Source organism: Elgaria multicarinata, chromosome 3 (genome assembly GCF_023053635.1).
Source record: "Elgaria multicarinata webbii isolate HBS135686 ecotype San Diego chromosome 3, rElgMul1.1.pri, whole genome shotgun sequence".
In the NCBI taxonomy this organism is placed as follows: Eukaryota; Metazoa; Chordata; class Lepidosauria; order Squamata; family Anguidae; genus Elgaria; species Elgaria multicarinata.
Window position 1 is genome coordinate 16,676,074 of NC_086173.1, and position 21,182 is coordinate 16,697,255.

The 21,182-nt window shown below is 44.5% G+C and overlaps 2 protein-coding genes across 4 annotated transcripts in view; both read right to left on the reverse strand.

The window, feature by feature from the left end:
- Positions 1–12,819, reverse strand: part of DNASE1L1 (deoxyribonuclease 1 like 1) — a 29,629-nt gene extending 16,810 nt beyond the window's left edge. Inside the window, exons 1-4 of one of the 3 annotated variants that reach the window (XM_063119416.1) lie at positions 12,815–12,819; positions 5,999–6,014; positions 2,838–3,025; positions 591–679 (exon numbers count right to left, since the gene is read on the reverse strand). In XM_063119416.1, coding sequence (XP_062975486.1) covers positions 591–679; positions 2,838–2,984 — 236 coding nt within the window. In that variant the 5' untranslated portion in view covers positions 2,985–3,025; positions 5,999–6,014; positions 12,815–12,819. Of the gene's footprint in view, positions 1–590; positions 680–1,772; positions 1,809–2,837; positions 3,026–5,998; positions 6,068–12,814 lie in introns of those variants that run through there. The other 2 variants (XM_063119415.1, XM_063119417.1) reach the window with 2 other exon arrangements.
- LOC134393928 (uncharacterized) lies at positions 11,961–16,881 on the reverse strand. The gene is made up of 2 exons (XM_063118957.1): positions 16,702–16,881; positions 11,961–14,024 (listed from the first exon to the last, which is right to left on the reverse strand). Exons 1-2 carry the CDS (start codon positions 16,879–16,881, stop codon positions 12,231–12,233), a joined length of 1,974 nt encoding a protein of 657 aa, XP_062975027.1. The 3' UTR covers positions 11,961–12,230.
- Positions 16,882–21,182: the final 4,301 nt, after the last annotated feature.

The following is a 21,182-nucleotide window of genomic DNA, read 5'->3' on the forward strand; positions in this document are numbered from 1 at the left end:
TGTTTTCAATCTAATGTATCTAATGTTAGTTAAGTCCCATTCTTTTCAATAGGTCTATTCTAAGTAGAATGAACATTGGATACAATCCATTGAAATGAATGGGACTTCAGTTGGACAAACAATCAATATAACCCACAAAATTGATCTATCAGGGGCACAGCCAGGGAGATTTTCCTGTGCAAATCACATAAAACAGCTTTTATTCATTTCAACGAGGCTTGAAAATGATAATAGCCTGATGAATTGTGCCCAAAGTAATTTGGGGGAGAAGTTTATTTTATTAATTTTATTTGCTCTCTGCCTTTCTGTCAAGAAAAATGGCAGCATACAATCATAAGAAAAATGTGTTTAAAACAATAATAAAATAAAATGCATTAAAACACAATTAAAAATGCAGCAATAGCATCATAAAAGGGCTGCCCTTTGGATTTTTCCACCTCAGACACCAAAATTTCTGGGCCAACTTTGCTCTCCTCATGCACCCTAACCAACTTCTCTCTTGTTCATTTCCCTTTCCAAAACCCCAGTCATCCTTTACTCTACTTTTCTGTCATCTATTTACAATTGTGTTCATCTAGTCTTACACTCACCGGTTCAGGGCATCCACCAAGGCAGGAATTGCCTTTCCCTTTGCATCCATCACCTCTTGTAGGACAGAAATATCGCAACGAACCAGGATCTGTGGGTAGTGCAAGAACAGGGTGGAGTAGAGGGAAACACATCAGCCTACGTTTGCTTTGGGCTAATTACTTTTTCTCTTTGGGTTTACCTCAGCATGTCCTTTTCACTACCACCACTGACTAAACTCCTAGCAATACATAATGGCCTGGTTTGCATATAACAAAAAGCCAGCATGTGTGAATTTCCCTATGAGGCTTCTTGTTGCCATTTTGAATATTTGGGGCATGGGGGTGGGGTGGGGCGGGGGAGGGGGCAGACGCCATAGCTTGTTATGTGTGAACCTAGCAAGGGTAGGTTGGGGTGTTTGACAAGCCACCCACAACTCTAAAACAGCCCATGGGTTCTGGGTGGTTACCTCAACAACCCACCCTTGCCACATTTGCCCATAATGACAAGCTACAGCGCATTCCCACCATGGCTCAAATATTCAAAATTGTGGCTGCCACCACAAAAAGAAGCCCTGCAGGGAAATTCACCCTGCTGGCTTCTTGTTACGTGTGAAGCAGGTCTATGGGTTCACACCCATATGGGTCTTTAGAATATAGATTGTGCTAAGTAGCTGGAAATCGGGGTAATGGAGAAGAAATTTAAGGGCAAAGTTGGTGAAATGAAGAGGAAGTGTTGAACTTTTCTTTCACCTGCTACTCTCCTCACAATTGCTTTTTCCTCAGCTGCTTTCTGTCATGCGAAATAAGCCTAGCTAAGAGAAAAATGTGTATGTGTATTGGTGTGTGAGTGTGTGTAATTGGGGAACTAAAGTTGTGAATGGTAAAAGAGTTCAGTACTCCACTTCTTTACTTGAAATTTCCTTCCAATCCAGCTGCTAGGCAGCTGTTCAGTGTGACCCATATTCTAAGACACAGGTCTGCTGCCGTAACATTTTGTTAGGCCTAACAAAGCTCCTGTACTAGAATTTGTCCTTAAGGCCTGCACAAAGAGCAGATGATGTGGCAGAATTGTTCCTGGACTGTATTTCTTTATACTTCAGGTGAAGGGCTGAACTGTATGACTACATCTACACCCCATATTAAAAAAACAAAAAACTGCACAGACAAAACTAAATGCCGTGGGCTGAGTGCTCATTGGTGAACCTATGTGTGGACTGTACCACTTCTGACTGAACACTCCTACATGGAATAGAGAGAGAGCATAGAAAACTAGATGTAAGGAAAAAGGATAAGCTTAAAACCCCTTGCCCTAACATTTAGTTTTTCTATGTGGTGGAATTATTTTGTATGAAGGTGCATTTCATCATGGGAGGCCGCACCTGCAGTCTGAAAGTGATATTGCTCATAAACAGGTTGATCACCTCACTCAGAACACTAGGCCAGAGAGAATTATTCTAATCCCAGCTTCCTCCATGATATGCTATTTTCATATGACTAGGGATAACGTTTCATGGTGGGGAATATTCAAATATACAAGCCCCACTGCCTCCACAGCCTAAAGAGGCACAGTTGTTGGCCAGCTCCACGGTACTTAAATATTCTAGGTAGGGTTGAATATGTACAGTATAAGAACTAACTATAAAAAGCTAATTTTGCAACTTCTATAAATTAAATTAGTTGCAAATTTAACAATTTCCCATGTGTTTGATTATTTTGCATAGTTTTTTTATTTTGCATATCCCCAGGAATTTGCCTGAAGGTTTTCACGCTTACTGCTGCACTCATAAGGACTAGAAACGTGCTTTTAAAACACACCAGTCCTTTGAATGCTGAATTCTGCAACCAATGTTTTTCACATACTACACAAAGCCCTTGTCCTAGGAAAATATTACAGTTGCATTCCCATATATATTCACACAGGCACCCAGGACTGGATCCTGCAGCTTCTGTATTTGGTAACTTTTCCTCCTATCCAGGCCTGCTTATTCTTTCCACACCAGTCAGAGTTCGTTCATACCTATTGTTCACTTGAGATAAGATTCCCTGAATACACTAAGGAGGGGTTTCACCAAAAAAAGTTTGTTCAATATGTATTTTCTATATTATGGTTTTAATTGTAAACTGCCCAGAGAGCCTTGGCTGTTGGGCAGTATAAATATGTAATAAATAAAATAATAAAAATAAAAAGCTGCACACACTGAGATGGCGCTGAGAAAACAAGGTCACTCCCTTCCATTCACTGCTGCTGTGCCTGCCTTGACACCCCACCTTGACAAGTGTTTCCATGACGTTAGGTTTGTCTGCCTTTCCTTGGGCAAAGCGCTGAGTGTTGAAGGCACAGATCCGCAAGGAGGCTCCTGCCGGGCACAGCAGCAAGAGCAGCAAGAGGGGCAACTGGAGGCATGGGGGACCCATCCTGAGGAATCCACCCTGGTTCCTTCTACCGCAGATGGATTCTGTGTGGAATAATGAATGAGAGAAACATGTGGAAGCAGACTGATCAAGTGCCAATGGTGACAGGGAGAAGAGGTTGGGGTCTGCATGCAACAGCGGGTGCTCATGAAACCTCTGGATGCAGTAGCAGTGCCAATCAGAGCACAGGGCGTTCAGTGTCCTTCCTCAAACCCCAAACTCCCAAAACACAACGAGTAAACTACAGTCACTCTCACTCAGGTTTTCTCTTTTATTTGGCTGGAACGCACACTAGACTAAATATTATTATTATTATTTATTTATTTATATAGCACCATTAATGTACATGGTGCTCTACAGAGTAAAACAGTAAATAGCAAGACCCTGCCGCATAGGCTTACATTCTAATAAAATCATAATAAAGCAATAAGGAGGGTAAGAGAATGCACCAAACAGGCAGTATAAAAGTCAGAACAATTCAAGTTTTAAAAGCTTTAGGAAAAAGAAAAGTTTTTAGCTGAGCTTTAAAAGCTGCGATTGAACTTGCAGTTCTCAAATGTTCTGAAAGAGCGTTCCAGGCGTAAGGGGCAGCCGAAGAAAATGGACGAAGCCGAGCAAGGGAAGTGGAGACCCTTGGGCAGGTGAGAAACATGACATCAGAGGAGCGAAGAGCACGAGCGGGGCAATAGTGTGAGATGAGAGAGGAGAGATAGGAAGGAGAGGAGGAGTGCTACTACTAAATTAAGACCAGCGCAAACTAAAGAGCAGAAGGTTGCAGCAGAAAGCATGACAGGTAATGCAGCTTTCATCTCAGAAGGAATAGTCCCCTAACCTAGCATGCTGACCCCAGGTGTGGCAGAGGATGCTTTTCTGCCACCAGTGTTGAAGTAAGATTCAACTGGCAGCCCAATTTTATTATATATGTCATGGGTGGGCCCTTTTTAGCTGCTGGGCTGCCACATCACCAAATGATGGCAACAAACTATTGCTTGTTTTCCTGAAATCAAGATGCTGCTTGGTGCTACTGCCACCAAATGAGCCTGTCACGGACCACAAACTCAGAAGGGCCTCAACCAGAGAGTGCTTTTGCCTTGGATCCCCTCAAACCTGGATGTAGTCTGCCCTTCCTGCCAAGCTGAAGTTTTAGGGGAGGCTTCCAGGAAGAATGTGCTCCCTTGGATATGCTGGGCCTAGTGTAACTGTGAATGGTATCAAAAACAGCTGGCACATTCATATTTTTCTGCTGCAACCATAAGGTCTAGAAACTTGGGTTTTAGTGCCAGCTTCACCCATAGAAGCTAAAAGGATCAGCCCTTGGGTGCCATGCAGCACAGTGCTTAAGGCTGCAGTCTTAGGCAGACTTTGTCCTTTTTCCTGCCAAAAGAAAGGGATGAAGGCCTTCTGCTCAGCTGCACTATTGAAAAGAAAGTCACTTCTTCTTCCACTTGCAGTGAACAAATACGACCAAGCCATGTTTTTTTTTTTTTTTTTTTTATAGGACTTTAATCATTCTGCCTTCCACAAAATGGGTTGCCCTCCAGATGTGTTGGACTACAGCCACCAGCATCCACAACCAGCATGGTCATTGATGGCTGGGAATTGTGGGAGTTGTAATCCAATACATTTGGAGGACATCTGGTCTGGGAAAGCTGGAGGGACAATCCTACTGCAGTGTAAGCCTCCCATTAATTTGAGAATGCAATCTTAGACATACTTATCTGGGCGTAAGACCTGTTGAACTCAATGGGACTTATTTCTGAGTAGACATACATGGATTGTTTTGCAGACAGAGCAAAACTGAAGTACGTCTTTACAGAATAAGCATTCCACGATTGAACAAACCAGTAAATAGAAATCATCTACTTATAGTGATGAGGAGTACCCCACAACCAAATCCTAACGTGTCTTCCTCCAATTTTAGTTCGCAGCCATTATCAATAGGTGCTGAAGCTGTTAGACAAAGGTTCTTTTGCCCAGGGGCGAGATCTAATTAGCCCCAAAGCACGACTCTACTTTCACAAGGACAGAGGGTTCAAAAAGCGCTTTATTGATTTAAATCAAGATCTGAGCTCTAAAAGGCGAGTGGTCAGACAAAGAAAACGAAAGTTAAGTACCTTTATATAGTTAGTGTCTGGGCTTTGCCCAGTGACAGTGTTAGCTAATCAGAACATAAAAATGCCTGCAATTCTACTTCCTTTCTAAAATGGCTTCACTTTGGCTAACATAGCTTTCTTTTTCTAACAAAGCCACTGTGCTTAGGTAGAAAGGGACACAAAACTATCTTGGCAGAACTGGCCATAGAGCGTGGATACTTGCCAATGTCTATTGATAGACCAACTTTCCAGCTAGTTCAAGTCCCTTTTTCAGCCTGATCTTGATCATGTTTACACAGAAGCAATTCCAGTTGGTTTCAGGAAGACTCGTGCACCAAGATCCTAATCATGTAGATTCGGACATGGCTTACTTACATTTGATTTGCAGGCAGCAAATTTTATTTTCAAAGAAGCAGGAAGTATATTCTGAGGACTGTTATCTAACCTTCTAGGAGGGTGGGTGGAAATAGACCTGAGCCTGCGGGACATCACTGGAGACTCCAGTTACTGTCGGATCGGGACCAGGACTACTCATAAGTCGACACTTAAGTTCAGGATCGATCCTCGCGAGTGAACTTCGTCTGCCAAGCCAGTGGAGGCTGATGGCTCCGACGTCAGTGGGGTTGTGAATCCGTCCTGGGTTTCAGTCAGATCAGGCAGAGCTCTAAAGGAGCTATCCAAGGCGTTGGCCATTAGTCCCAAAATGGTTTCAGCACTTAAGTAGCTATTTTAGAGTTCTGACTGAAATCCAGAGCGAATTCACTTCCCCGCCAGCCTCCACTGGCTATGCAGGAGACACCCAAAAAAAAAGACAGGGCGGCGGCGGCTGTTCCGGGCTGTGAGTTTTCCCTTCGTGACAACTTCTGGCGATTCTAATTCGCGCGCCCCGCAATCGCCTCCTTCCCTTCCTTTCCCAGCACTTACCCGCATCGCGATCCGTAAAGCACCACGTCCATTCCGTGCTGCTCCTCCAGCCGGGCTCGAAGAATCCAGTCTGATCTCCCAAAAAAAGAGAAGAGCGTCGCCCCGCCCCTCAGGATTGCCGTCGAGATCGGGGAAGCGCAGGCGGTGCGCAGACACAACCCAACACGGCGTCGCTTCCGCCAGTGTGGCCCAGAGATGAAGACAATGTTGGGGTCTACACGAGCATGTGCAGAGAGCCCTTCGGTCGCCACTAAAGAACAGCAGCCTGACTGACTGCACCTCCTCGCCCCACAGGCATTGGTTTCAGCGCTGTCATCTCTCTCTCTTTGGCCAGCAGTTCTGCCAAAGCCAGTAAGGTGGAAACTGTAGCTAAAATCAAGGGGCAAAGGGGCCCTTCACATGCCACAAAATAGCTACACAAAGTCCTGCCTTTCTGCATGGGATTTGCAGGGAACCCGCACCTAGGATTGTCACATCCAGGGCCAGTCCTACCATTAGGTAGAGTGAGGCGGCTGCCTCAGGCAGAAGATTTGAGGTGTCTCCAAAGGGCAGAATATTCTGATTTAATGTGTTATGGTTGTATTTTTACTGCCAGGAATGGGGAGAGGGGCTTGTGGGATTGTTCTGCCTCAGGTGCCAGAATAAATTAGCTAGTTCTGGGTTCGATGCATGTCAACATGGAGGCAAGGGGGTGGGCATTTGCTGCTTTGTTTTAGGCTGCAAGATCTCTCGGGCCACCTCCCGTCACCCAACTCATACACGTTTGGCAACCTGCAGCCCAACTCCACCCCACCCCACCCCACCCCCGCTCTTGTCTGACCACTGGCAGGAATGTAATGGCGAACTTGCAGCCTGACAGGATGTGTATGGAAATGCTGGCTGCACAAAAGAGATGTGCCAGGTAAGGTGTTTAGCTTTGAAAAAAGGAGGCTAAGGGGAGTCATAATAGAGGTGTACAAAATTATGCATGGTGCAGAGAGTATGGATAGGGAGACATTTTTCTCCCTCTCTCAAAATACTAGAACCCGGGGTCATCCCATGGAGCTGGTTGGTGGGAGATTCAGGACAAATAAAAGGAAGGACTTCTTCACACAGCGCAGAGTTAAATTATGCTCACTACCACAAGATGTAGTGATGGCCCCACCAATTTGGATGGCTTTAAAAGGTGGGGTGGATAAATTCCTGGAGGAGAAGGCTATCAGTGGCTACTAGTCCTGATGGCTATGTTGTACCTTCAGTATCAGAGGCAGTAAGCCTGTGTGCACCAGCTGCTGGGGAACATGGGTGGGAGGGTGCTGTTGCATCGTGTCCTGCTTTGTTGGTCCCTGGCCAATGGCTGGTTGCCCACTGCGTGAACAAAGTGCTGGACTAGATGGACCTTTGGTCTGATCCAGCATCAGGGCTCTTCTTATGTTCTTATGCTGTGGTTGAAATCCCTGCCTGTCAAAGTGTTCCTGATGTGCCCCGTTTATGTTCAGATGCACTTACTGCATGCAGGGCCTGCCCAAGACATTTTTCTGCCTGATGCAAAGGCAAGGTGGCACCCCCTACCTGATTACATGTGCAGAAGCTGACTGGCAGTTGAATCTTACTCCAATGGGAATGATAGGAGGACAGCATCCCCCACTGCACCTGAGGGCAGCAGGCCCGGTTAGTGGGTGCAGTCAGGCTGTGTGGCAAGTGTGGTTGTGCTTTTTATATTGAATTTTGTATTTGGGTTTTTAGATTGTTGGATGTTTTATTATGTTCTTAATGGTTTTAAGAGAGCTTCGGCTATTGGGTGGTATAAAGATGTAATCAATCAATCAATCAATCAATCAATAAACTCTGTCCTCCAACAGAGGTAAACAGCTGAGGAGGGTTCAGGTGGCATGTCCAGGGAACTGCTGTTGCTCCCCACCTCACACCCCAGTATCTGCTGCCTGAAGCAGCCATTTCACTCTGCCAAATGGTAGGGCTGGCCCTCACTTCATGCACCACCCCCATTGTGTGTTGCATTTGTAGGTGTGGTCGGCTTACTAACGTGAATAGGAAGTGTGCAGGTGGAATGCTTACAGAAGCATTTACCTGTGTTGCAATTGTCTAAACGGAAGATTCCCAGAGCTTCATTGCTGTCAAGAGAGTAGCTGGTTTGGCTTTACTTTGCAAGCAACTTCAAACAGGAATTCTCATCTGCAATCCCAAAGTGGTAAAACAGGAGCAGATGCTCCCCTTGGTATCCCAGAGTGAGAAATCACTTTACTCCTGTGTTTTTGTTGTTTGTTTTGTTTTGTTTGTCTTTCAGGACTCAGACAAGTTTCATTGTTCCCCAGGGCATCCTCTGCTATCTAGAAAGCACCATCCCTCACTTCTAATAAGTCCAAAGTGACAGAAAATCACACACACATTCACATACAGTGGCACACTGAAATAATAATTAAGAAAGCACAAACATTTGAACACCATTGTTCAACATGTGCATGTAAAAGAAACAGGTCTATGTGCTGATATATATCCAGAAGAGTTGTAGGAATACACTCCAAAACATTACACAAAGTCTCAGACTCTTGTGACGACATGTAGTGGCCTAGCCCCAAAAGTGCACATGATGCACATGAATGTGTGCTGCCTTGCAGTGCCAGAAATGACACATGCATTGATGTGTGTCAGTCAATGGCTTCTAGGCTTTATGGTTTTATATGAGCTCTGAGATCAGAGGCTGCATGCGCCTGAATACCAGTTGCTGTGAAACAACATTGGGAGAAGACCATTGCATTCCTGTCTTGCTTGTGGATTTCCCAGAGGCATCCCTTTGGCCACTGTGGAAACAGAATGTTGGACTAGATGGGCATAGTTCTTCTTATAAGAATATAAAAAGAGCCATGGAAGATCATATGCACACACATGAAGTGAGGCAATACTGTAGACGCAAGTGAGGCAACGGTGTTCATCATCTTATAATCTATGGGTTTCCAGCAAAATCAGCCCCTCTTACCCCAGATATGGAATATACATCATGATAGGAAACACTCAGTGAGACATATTAAATGTAAAAGCTTGTATGGTATGTAATTGTACCCATTGAGGTGTGTTAGGAAGACTTATAGGCCCAGAAACAAAATAAAATCCAGTTGAGCTGGATTTATTTTACTAATTTCGTTTTCTTTCAGACTATTACTTGTGTTATCCTACTCCAAGTGTTTATTTATTATTGCGTTTATATCCCACCTTTTTTCCTTCAAGGAACCCAAGGCGGCATACATAATCCTTTTCCTCCTCTCCACTTTATCCTCACAACAACAACCCTGTGAGGTGGGTTGGGCTAAGAGTCTGTGACTTGGCCCAAAGTCACCCAGTGGGTTTCCATGGCCAAGCAGGGACTAGAACCCAGATCTCCTGACTCCCAGTCCGGCACTCTAGCTAGTTACCTGCACTAATATCCCATGTGAAAAGTTTATCATGACTAATTTATTTATTATTCATTCATTCATTCATTCATTCATTCATTCATTCATTCAAAGCATTTCTATCCTGCTCTTCAGCCAAAAGATTCCCAGAGCAGCTTACAAGAATTAGCAGTCAGACAGTTCTTCCCCCTAGGCACATGATATTACCATATTCCGATGTGGCAATATTACCACATTCTATTATACAGTATGTCTTCCCTGGCAGGAATAAAAAACCATTGAGGTATCAAGCCTGCCACATCCAAGAAAAGCAAAAGAATTTTCAATGCCTATGTTACTTGTCATTTAAAATACAAGGGCAACAACACAGATCATAGAACTGAGCCCAAAAGTAGAGAAAGAAAAATCAAAAACCTCTGTGTGTTTTTATTTATACTTGCTAGCTTCTGGGCCCAATTCAAGCTGATGGTTATTGCAATGGCCTGGTTGTGCAATGGTCAGGGCCGGATCTTCTATTAGGCAGAGTGAGGTAGCTGCCTCAGGTGGCAAATGTAAAATTAAATTGCTGGTCCTCTATCCAAGGAATGGCGAGGTGCCTTCAAGAAACACTTTGTCCCATATTCCCCCCTCCCCATCTGTTAGAAGGAATCCCTGCTCCTGGGCCCCTTCTTTTTTGAGGTAAAATTGGTAGGGTTGAGGTCCACAGCCTTCTCTGAAATTGCATCATCTTTTAAGAACTTCCTGCCAAGTGAAGCTCACCTTATAACAACCTAATATTCTTCTCAGCGTTTAATTAAAACTTGGCTGTTTGAGAGAGCTTTTCCTGGGATTGGCTAGCTTTTTAAAAACAACAACAATAACACAGTTGCTTACTGAGTTATGATTATGTCAATTGTAAGTTTTGATTTTGTACCGTTCCATTATTCGATTATATTGTGCAACACATTGTGTAATTTAAATAGAAAAAAAGTTACCTAAACACATTTTAACAAAAGAAAAAGAAACAACGCAGGGAACAATGAAAAAGTAGGGTGGTTTTTTTTAATGACATGCCTACTACATTACACAGATAATCAATAATAAGCATTTATATAGTGCTTTAACCCATGTGTTCAAAACGCTTCACATAATGCATCTCAATAAACATTACAACAGTCCTGTGAGGTAGGCCAGCATTATTATCTCCTTATTGCCAATATGCAGCAGACGACCAGCTTAGGAAGCTACTTTATTCCAGGTCAAACTCTTTTGTCCGTCTGGCTCAGGATTGTTTATTCACACCGGCAGTGGCTGTCCAGGGACTAAGGCAGAGGTCACTTGTATCATACTTTTAACTGGACATGCTGGGACCTTCTGCATACAAAATGGATGTTCCACCACTGTGCTGTATAATCACTCCAAAGGGAAAATGGCTTTGCCAAAGACTACCTAATGAGGTCATGGTTAAGGTGAGATTTGAACTGGGGACTTCCTGGCTCCTTTTCTTAGTCAAGTTCAGTGCTCTACAGGAGTGGTTCTCAGACTGGTCTTTAGAGGTGGCCACAAGCAAGGCCACCACACAGGCACCCTGGTTAGCTGCCTGGGAACAAAATTAACAGTGAGTCCACACCAGAATACAATTTGATGCCTTTACACTATCCTAAATACAACAGCAAAAATGCTTGAGCCATTCCTGAGTATGCAGCCTATAACATGCCCCAGAATCCTTTGCGAGGTATAGGAGTCATGTGACAGTAGTTTATGGGTTGCTCAGCCGATGAAGCGATGTGGAACGGGTTCTTTTGAAGGCAGAACATTTGGTGGTGGGTGGGGGTGTAACAGTGCTCTTGAATAACCTTCCCCAACCTTCCCCATAGTACAAATGTGTTGTACTATGACTCCCAGCATCAACAGAGAAAACTATGCACCACCTCATCTAAAGTCTCTGGCTAGCAGTTGCTTTTGCTGTGTTTGAAGAGCTAGGTTCTCAAATGCAGCCAATGAGAAGCCATGCATGCCACTTTGCAAACTTCTGAATTCTTCAGAACCTTATCAGAGGTTCCTCAATGAGACAAACAGAAATAGTGGGTGAGTTGCCCTGAAAGGCAACTTGCCCACTACCACCACTGATATTCCCCTACAATATACAGGGCACAGGGGAGTGCAGAGTGTGGTTCAGGTTACTCTACCACTTCATGAGAATCAACAATGAAGACCAATAGGCCTGGCCAGTGTCCAGCATGAAGTGAGTGCACACAGGACTGGCCCAGCCATACAGGCACACTGGTCAGCTGCCTGGGAGGAAAATGAATGGTGAGTCCACTCCAAAATACAGTTTGATGCCTTTATACTACCCTCTCTACAGCAGCCAAAACCCTTGAGCCATCCCTGGGTATACTGCCTATAACATGTCCCAGGATCCTTTGCACTGTAAAGGAGTCATCTGACAGGTTCATGGGTTCCTCAGCTGATGAAGTGATGTGGAAAAGGTTTTTCTGAAGGCAGTATTAGAAGCAGCAAGTTTGTATATACCAGTTGCTGGGGAACATGGGTGGGAGGGTGCTGTTGCACTAGTGTCCTGCTTATGGTCCCTGGTCGACAGCTGGTTGGCCACTGTGTGAACAGAGTGCTGGACTAGATGGCCCCTTGGTCTGATCCAGCAGGGCAATTCTTATATTTTTATGTTCCAGCACATTAGGGCAGGGGAATAGTGCTCTAGAACAGCTTTCCCCAACCTGGTGTCCTCTGAATGTGTTGGACTACAACTCCTACCACCTGTCAACTAGCCATGCTGGCTGGGGGCTGCTGGGAGTTGTAGTCCACCACATCTAGAGGTCATTTGGAGAAGCTGCTTTAGAGACACTATATCATTCAAGGAATTGGGGATTTTTCTGCAATAACATCATCATCTCAAACACATCATCCTGAAGAGACGCCATTTGGGGGCTCAGGACCTGACTGTTATTGCAGAATAGTTTCTCTACAGGAGCAGAGTTTGGCAGGGTGGTGTTAAATTTGATAAAAAGCTTTGCAATGGCCGGGTATCTTTTCAGTTGCCCCAATTCGTGCGAGGGATCGTCTAGGAATTGCAACCCGATATTTCTTAAAGTTGACTCGGCTGCTGCCATTCCCCGATCATCGAAGCCGTAGAAGTCGGTGGCAGCTTTTGGCATTGCTGCTTGGCTGCCGAGCTTCGCCAAAGCGTCGCAACGGAGCAGTTCTTGCAAGAAAAGCTCCCGGGCCATTTCTTTATCATCTAGACTCTGCAGCCAACGCAACTTGAAGAACGGATGCGACACGGAAGCAATGACCAGGGGCCTTGTGCTTTTGCTACTCACAGCAGCATCCAAAGTCAACATGTGCCCAAACTGCTTTTGAAGTTCCCTTTTCAACTCATCTGCTAGACAGGAAGTGTATTTTGGAGACACCGACTCAAGTCGGCACTTTAACACAAGCACCATGGGTAGGACAGCGCCGTAGAAAGACTCCACGGCCTCATCTGCTTGGAGTTTATCAAGGGCCGTAGCCATGGGGGACATCACCTCCAGCCACTCGCCTAGGAATTCCAGCTCCAAGTTGGTAAATTTGGGAAGCTGAAGGCATGCCATCACGAGATTAATTGTGCTGCGCATGTCGTAGATGCGGCAAAAGCAATCAAACTCTGCATTCCACACAGAGGCCGGCTTGCAGCCCGGCTTTCCCAGGGCGTAATTCACAAGCTCTGCATTTTTTAAGCTGTCTTGGGAAATGTTCCTTAGAGCGGAGCATTTGCGTGCCACACTTTTAAAAAGATGCCTGTACGGAGGGCTTGTGACCAAAGCCCTGGAAGCAGCGGTCGTGGCGACAAAGTTGAGGGTGCAGGAAAAACAGGACACGCAGGGCGGCAAGTAAAACACACAGGAAGGGTCGACCACATTGGTCGACAAAGTATCGTAAATGCACATGTTGACACAGACGTCAGCCCTCGGGAGATCAGCTTGCTGCTCTGCGCCCTTCACTTCTTGTCGGTCCAAGTTATCCTCTAGTACTGAGAACAGCCGGAAGGTTTTCCCAAAGTTGCTTCTGCTGTCTGTGACAACGTGTGTTATTTTTGTGGAGTCCAAATCGTACATTGTGTGTACCTCTGTCAACAGAGATGCGAGCGTCCTGTAAGAGAGTGGCCCAGTGAAGCGTCGGAGACTTAAGACCGCAGTTTCTCTTGTCAAGTTGGCTGGATTGATCCAGTGACACGCCATCCCCATGTAACTTTGCCCCCGATGTGTCCACGCATCTGCAGTCGTGCAAACGTAAGCGACAGAGGCCAATTTCTTTTTAATCCTTTCAAGGACCAAACCACATTGTCTCGCTAGTTTCTTCTGTAAGGTTTCTCTAGAAATAATTGCAGCCCTGGGAATAATCCCTTTGATCAAAGTGTGGAAGCCACTTCCTTCAACAATCGATAAGGGAAGCATATCGGTGATGACAAAATTGAGAATCAGCTGGTCCAGATTTTCTTTGGATAATGACCCATCATGCAGCTGATGCCGTGGAAAACAATCCCGGTGAGGCGCATAATATTTTGGAACGTCCGCATTCATTTTTAACATGTCACCACCAATTTGCTTGCAACGGATATTTTTCCTTTTGTGCATCATCTTCAGATATTTTTCTCCATGGATTCTCTGCAACAGGGAAACTAGTTCAGCCAATGCTATATTTGCACATTAGTATAATAACCATATAGAAACGCTAAAAATCTTGTGTCACATGCAAAGATACGGACAGTTCTGATGACTTTCTATATGACCTTTACTGACTCCTTGTTAGAATCTTTTTTCTATTTTTTTTTAAGCCTGTGGGAGAGCAATCACATGGCTCCTAGACAGTGTCTGGGAAGCCATAGGATTTTTTGGATTCCAGGATCTGAGGTCAGAGACATTGCTGTTTTGGACAGCCAGAGAGATGCCTCAGGAAGGGAAAGGGACGAAGAGGGGAGGGGACTGGGAAAATGGGGATATGAGTTGTCAGCAGCCTCCACTTTCCCCCTCTACAGAGCCTTAGCTAGACAGGCAAAAATGTCCGTCTAGCAAAAATGCAGAGTTGGGGCAGCACAGAGGCAAAGATCACCTGCACACTGCCCTTATTCTGCATAGGATTCGAGTTTGGAGGCTGATGGGAATCCCAATAGGATTAAGCCCTAGACCGCATGATTACGCAGAGGAATTTGAAAGTGTGCTGGCAAAATTGCTAATGGTCTGAAAAGAGCCAGGGTGGTGTAGTGGTTGGAATGTTGTACACAAAAAGGGAGAGAAGTGTCAGGATGCTATTGGAAAAGTTTATTATACAAAGGGATTTTGTAGAATTAAATTTTCTGATTGCATCCTGAGACTTGTCTCCCTTTTTGTGTACATCTTGGATGCTCATTTGCCTTGCACCGCTGTTGGAATTTTGGACTGAGAGTCGAGAGATCTGGGTTCTAGTCCTCACTCAGCCATGAAACTCACTGGGTGACTTTAGGTTAGTCACACTCAGCCTAACCTACCTCACAGGGTTGTTGTTGAAGGATAAAATGGAGAAGAGGATTATGTACCTTGAGTTCCTTGGAGGCAAAAAGGTGGGATATAAATTTAATAAATTAAATAAATAAGAAAGAAGCAAATAAACAAGAAAGAAGCAATTTTTTTTGCTTATTTTAAAGCAGTAATATGTATTTATTTTGGTAGAAATATTTTATTTTGGTAGAAATAAGCTCTTCTTTTTAAATTCTTGATTTCAAAGACTATTGGTTATGATAGCTAAATAGAACCTCCATGTGCAGAGGCAGTATATCTCTGAATATCAGATGCTGGGGATAAATAAAAGGAGAAGAGTGCTTTTTCACCTTGCTTATGAACTTTCCTGAGGAATCTCTCCAGCCGCCTGAAACAGAACGCTGGACTTCAGTGAAGTTGGGGTGGAAAATTGTAGCTCTCTATATGTTGTTGAAGTACAACTCCCATCATCCCCGACCATTGGCTATGCTGGCTAGGGCTGATGAGAGCTGGAATCCAATGACATCTCAAGGATCATGGGTTCCCTACCCCTGCTGAGTAAAGGCTCTTCTTATATTCTTAACGTCTGCTATTTGATTATTATAATCTTGAAATTAAGACTATTCTAAGTACAATAAATTCATGGGCTGTAGTTTAGCTTTTGATAGGTGAACAAAAATGTGCACTGAAAATGTTTTCCAGCTAATCATATATCTCTTCCCACCCACTTTCAAAACAAGGATGCTTATGGACTGGAATGTCAACTACAGTTTGTGGAAACAGGTGATGCTAGAGTCTAGACCAGCGTCCCTCAATGTGGCGCCTTTCAGATGTTCTGGATTACTCAAACATTTTCTATGCTGGCTGGGGTTGATGGGAGTTCTAGTTGAAAACATCTGGAGGGCACCAGGTGGCTTTCCCTATCTACTTGATGGCCAGGGGCCTAGATTTTCCTGGTGTGAAAAAACGCAAGCCATCTGGTTCATACATGGATGTCCATTGCTTGCTGATTGTAACATCATTTGATGACTTGCATATGTGAACCGGCCACAAGAAACAGAATTTCCATATCACCTCACATCACTTAAAAATTCAATGATTTTGGTTAGCACTAGTTCAACTTCATAAATGTCAGTCATCAATAGTACAGATAAAAAGTAATCTACATGCCAGGTTCTCAAACACCTCTCAAAAGCACTTAAGAAGCATAAAATTGGATCTCCCCCCATGCCTGCACTAAGTCATGCATGATTAACAGCATATGCAAAAGATTGCAACCTGGTCTCTCTTCACATACATGTTTATTGATGGACTGAAATGCTTTTTATTCCTCATATTTGGGGGTGATGCACACCTCAATTTACTTGTATGCAGTATTAGCTTTCTCAGGGTACATATTCATGTGGACAAATGTAACAGGAGCGGTCACAAATATGGTCAGCAGCAGCAAATATTCCATCTTCCACGATCACAGGAGTTCAGTAATTACTGGATACTCTTGGGTGCACACATGCACGTGTGGATCAGCCCTCAAGGGCCAAAACAGAAGCAACTGCGAGCGGTGAATAGTAAAGCGGTTGCTAGCGTCATCAATGGTCCATGCACGCCCTAACCGCGTACAAACGCACTTATAACACGTGAGTCAGTTCCTCCACGTGTAGAGTTTGCACGCTAATGGTACGCTCGCTCCCCTAAATGCGAAATGGGCCGACTCGCATGTAAGCTCTTTACACGTCGGCCGGACGCGCCTGGAATGTTCCCTGAGGAGCATCCCATGCCTAACGCGTGTATCAGACTGCACGTCTGTTTTCAGCGCTTTGTTATTTACCTGCACGTGTTTGGTGAAATTGGATGGCGCCTTGTGCTGCCCTCGGATGGTCTTCCTTTTGTGCCTGCAAAGGCTGCAAACTGCTTGAATGAAGTTCCCATCGTCTTCAATGACCTCCGAGAAATAAGTTCTCACAACGATTGGCAGCGCTTTGCTCTCCGCTTCCGTCCCTGAAGACATGGTCATTGCAATAGCCACTAAGGGGCAGAAACTGTTGCCAACCCGGGCGGGGGATTACTAATTGGAAACAGAAATACTCCCCATAATTGGGGTGCCTTCAGCAGCTGGAAATGGTTTCCCACCCTACTGGGCATGCGCCAGCTCTGGAAAGGCTGCTGGGAAATGTAGTTTATTCCCAAAGATTTCATGCTGACGGTGGTGTGTGCGTGCGTGCGTGCATGTTTTACACGTGAGAGAACTTTTGTTTTAGCGGGGCTGGTGCTCGCGTTGGGATACTCACGACCTGCAACCTGTCACCTCACTCGTTTTCAACATATTATGGAATAGAAGATTTGCGGGTGGCGGGGGAGAGATTGAATTTAACGTTGCAATTCTGCTGTATTGAACTCGGTGGGACTTACTTCCAAGTAAACGTGCCGAGAATGGCACTGAAGGTGTCTTCTCGAAAGAGAAGTCGAGGTTGGAATCCTGTACCCGTTTATCTGGTAGCACGCCCTATTGAACTTACTGGGGCTGGCTTCTGAGTAGACACGCATAATATTATGGGACGGTGTAAAAGCCGGAATAGAACAGGCCGGAACGACCCCATTATATTAAAAAACCATACCAAAAACAGTGGCATGTGTTAGCAACACTTGGGAACAATAATTTAGGACTAAAACCATTGCAATATTATATCACTATTAACCCCAGAACTCCCAAAACAACATCCGGAACAGAATGGGATGGCCGGAACAGCCACTTCTGAATGAGCGATATCAACAAAACTCACCAGTTATGCATAACTCCAAGGCAGGGATGCAAGAAGCCACAAAAAGTGCAAAGAAACTGCGTTCCGATACCCGTTCCGCGCATAGTGCATATTGCACAAAACGGGCCGGGACAGCAGCTTCCAAGTAAGGTATGTTAACCAAACTCACCAGACACACATTACTAGGTGAACCCGATATAATAAGCTCCAAAAATTGCCCCCAAACCACGTTCAGATACCCGTTTCAGGCAAAAGAGCATATTGTGCAAAACGGGCCATAACGGAAGCTTCCCGATGAGATAGTCAACCAAACTCAACAGATGCACATGACTAGGTGGGACAGATATAGAAAGCTCCAAAAGTTGCCCTGAAACCACATTCTGATACTCGTTCTGGGCAAAAGCCCATATTGCGGAAAAACGGGCCGTACGGCAGCTTCCCAATGAGGTAAGTCAACCAAACTCACCAGACACACATGACAAGGTGGGACAAATATAGAAAGCTCCAAAAGTTGCCCCAAAACCATGTTCCGATACCTTTTGGTGAGTGTTATCTGTGTTCGGTGAGTTTGGTTGACTTACCTCACTTGGAAGCTGCCGTTACGGCCCATTTTGCACAATACAGACTTTTGCCCGGAACAGGTAACGGAACGTGGTTTCGGGGCAACTTTTGGAGCTGTCTATATCTGTCCCACCTAGGGACAGATATTTGAGGTATGTTTGTTTATTTGAGGTAAGTTTGTTTGAGATATATGAGGTAAGTTTGTTTGACTTACCTCATTGGGAAGCTGCTGTTATGGCCTGTTTTGCACAACACAGACTTTTGCCCGGAACGGGTAACGGAACGTGGTTTCGGGGCAACTTTTGGAGCTGTCTATATCTGTCCCACCTAGGGACAGATATATGAGGTAAGTTTGTTTGAGGTATGTTTGTTTATTTGAGGTAAGTTTGTTTGAGATATATGAGGTAAGTTTGTTTGACTTACCTCATTGGGAAGCTGCTGTTACGGCCTGTTTTGCACAACACAGACTTTTGCCCGGAACAGGTAACGGAACGTGGTTTCGGGGCAACTTTTGGAGCTTTCTATATTTGTCCCACCTTGTCATATGTGTTTGGTGAGTTTGGTTGACTTACCTCACTTGGAAGCTGCCGTTACAGCCCATTTTGCGCAATACAGACTTTTGCCCGGAACGGGTATCGGAACGTGGTTTCGGGGCAACTTTTGGTGCTTTTTACATCTGTCCCACCTAGTTATGTGCGTCTGGTGAGTTTGGTTGACTTACCTCACTTGGAAGCTGCCGTTACGGCTAATTTTGCGCAATTCAGACTTTTTGCCCGGAACGGGTATCGGAACGTGGTTTCAGGGCAACTTTTGGAGCTTTATATATTTTCCCCACCTTGACATATGCGCCTGGTGAGTTTGGTTGACTTACCTCACTTGGAAGCTGCCGTTACGGCCCGTTTTGCACAACACAGACTTTTGCCTGGAATGGGTGTCTGAACGTGGTTTCGGGGCAACTTTTGGAGCTTTCTATATTTGTCCCACCTTGTCATATGCGCCTGGTGAGTTTGGTTGACTTACCTCACTTGGAAGCTGCTGTCCCGACCCGTTTTGTGCAATATGCACTATGCGCGGAACGGGTATCAGAACAGTTTCTTTGCACTTTTTGTGGCTTCTTGCATCCCTGCCATGGAGTTATGCATAACTGGTGAGTTTTGTTAATATCGCTCATTCAGAAGTGGCCATTCCGGCTATCCCATTCTGTTCTGGATGTTGTTTTGGGAGTTCTGGGGTTAATAGTGATATAATATTGCAATGGTTTTAGTCCTAAATTATTGTTCCCAAGTGTTGCTAACACATGCCACTGTTTTTGGTATGTTTTTTTTAATATAATGGGATCGTTCCGGCCTGTTCCATTCCGTTCCGGCTTTTACACCATCCCCTGCTTTCCATCATCACGGAAGCAGACCAGTTGAATGTGGCGAATCTGCTTAATAAAGTTGTCTGCCATTGAGCTTTTAAAGTCGCAGGAGAAGCCCTACCACCCACCCAGTTTCTACATATGTAGCTTGTTTTTTATAGGTAAAATGACATCCCTCCAAAGCACTGAAACAAAAAGATGCTTGTAAATCCTTTGCCTTCAAAACTTGGACATGTAGAAATTCCACATTTAAAATCTTTTCCATCACTGCATCTCTATCTGCAGAACTTCTGCCTGAAGTCCTGCTATAAAAAGGATGTGAAGACTGCCTGGATATGTGGACATTTATAATTAGCCATATCTTCTCTTGGGGGGAATGTGTGTTTCAAAGCACTGAAGTGAAAGAGAACCTTAACCCTACCCATTTTGAGTGTTTTTGGTTGTGTTTACATTGATTCCTATGTAGATCTCTCTCCCCCCCTAAACTGAGCTCTCATAGCAGCCTGCTCAAGAGAAAACTGACAGAGAAAAAGAGGATGTTAGGCCTCACAGTGATGGGATAGTCTTTAATGAACATTTTTAAAGGTAGTCAACTGGGAAGCTTCTGTTAGAGAAAATAATCTTTTTTGGGGGTGGGGAGTGCTCAGCATTCTAACTGTCATTATAATGTTTTCTAGCTTGAATCCTGTTTTTAGAATTTTCCACTATTCTGAATAAACAGCTTCACTTGGAAATGGTGTCTTTGACTTGTAATTCAGAATTTTTGTCAAATGTTTACCCTTCATTTTTAGATGTGCAAATAATCATTTTGAATGTTGACTTTACTCACATTCTGTATCAAAGTGGCTAATTAAAATACATATATACACACCGCTATACAATTAGAAGATGTAGCACATCAATTTTTTAACTGACCAAATAATAGGAAGTTGCTGTTTTAAGATGTGATTATCTGAACCTCTCACTTGAAATAAGGGAGTGGTTAAAATCACTCTCATTCATCAATTCTCCCCTGAAAGTGCCCTCCCACACCTTAGGGTAGCTGAGAGGGAGACTGAAGAGCAGCCCTTTACTAGATACAGCTAGGGCAGTACTTTGCCAAAGCCTGCAGTTCTCAGCCAGTGATACTGAGGAAGTCATTTTTCAAGGATTTGGAGGAGAGGGGCTAAGAATAAAGCATGGTGTGGTGTCAAGAGCTGGTTAGTTCCCATAAGCCAGCTGGGTCCTGGAAGGGTTTTCAGTAATTTTAGGGTGACAAAAAAGGAGGGCAGGCATGAGGTTCTACACCAGTTACTGTTCCCTTACTCTGGTCCCTAAATTGTGATCCTACATTACCAATTTTTTACTCTTAGCTCCTCTCTCTGAAATCCTTGAGCAGCAGAACGTTATGTGAAAATCTGTAACCAGAATTAGCCATGTAAATTAAGCAAAATTCAAGTTTCATAGTTCACATGGCTGGGGGGTCTTTCTTTTCCAAAAGATGAGGCACATAGCCAAGTTGTGGTGCACCTCCAACCTTCTCCTCATTCTGTGCCACAAGACTCCATTTTGCATATGGCATTTTTTCTTCTGTCTCCTGAGCTTGACAGGGTGTCTCTCCTCAAACAGCATCCCTCTCCACTTGGGAAG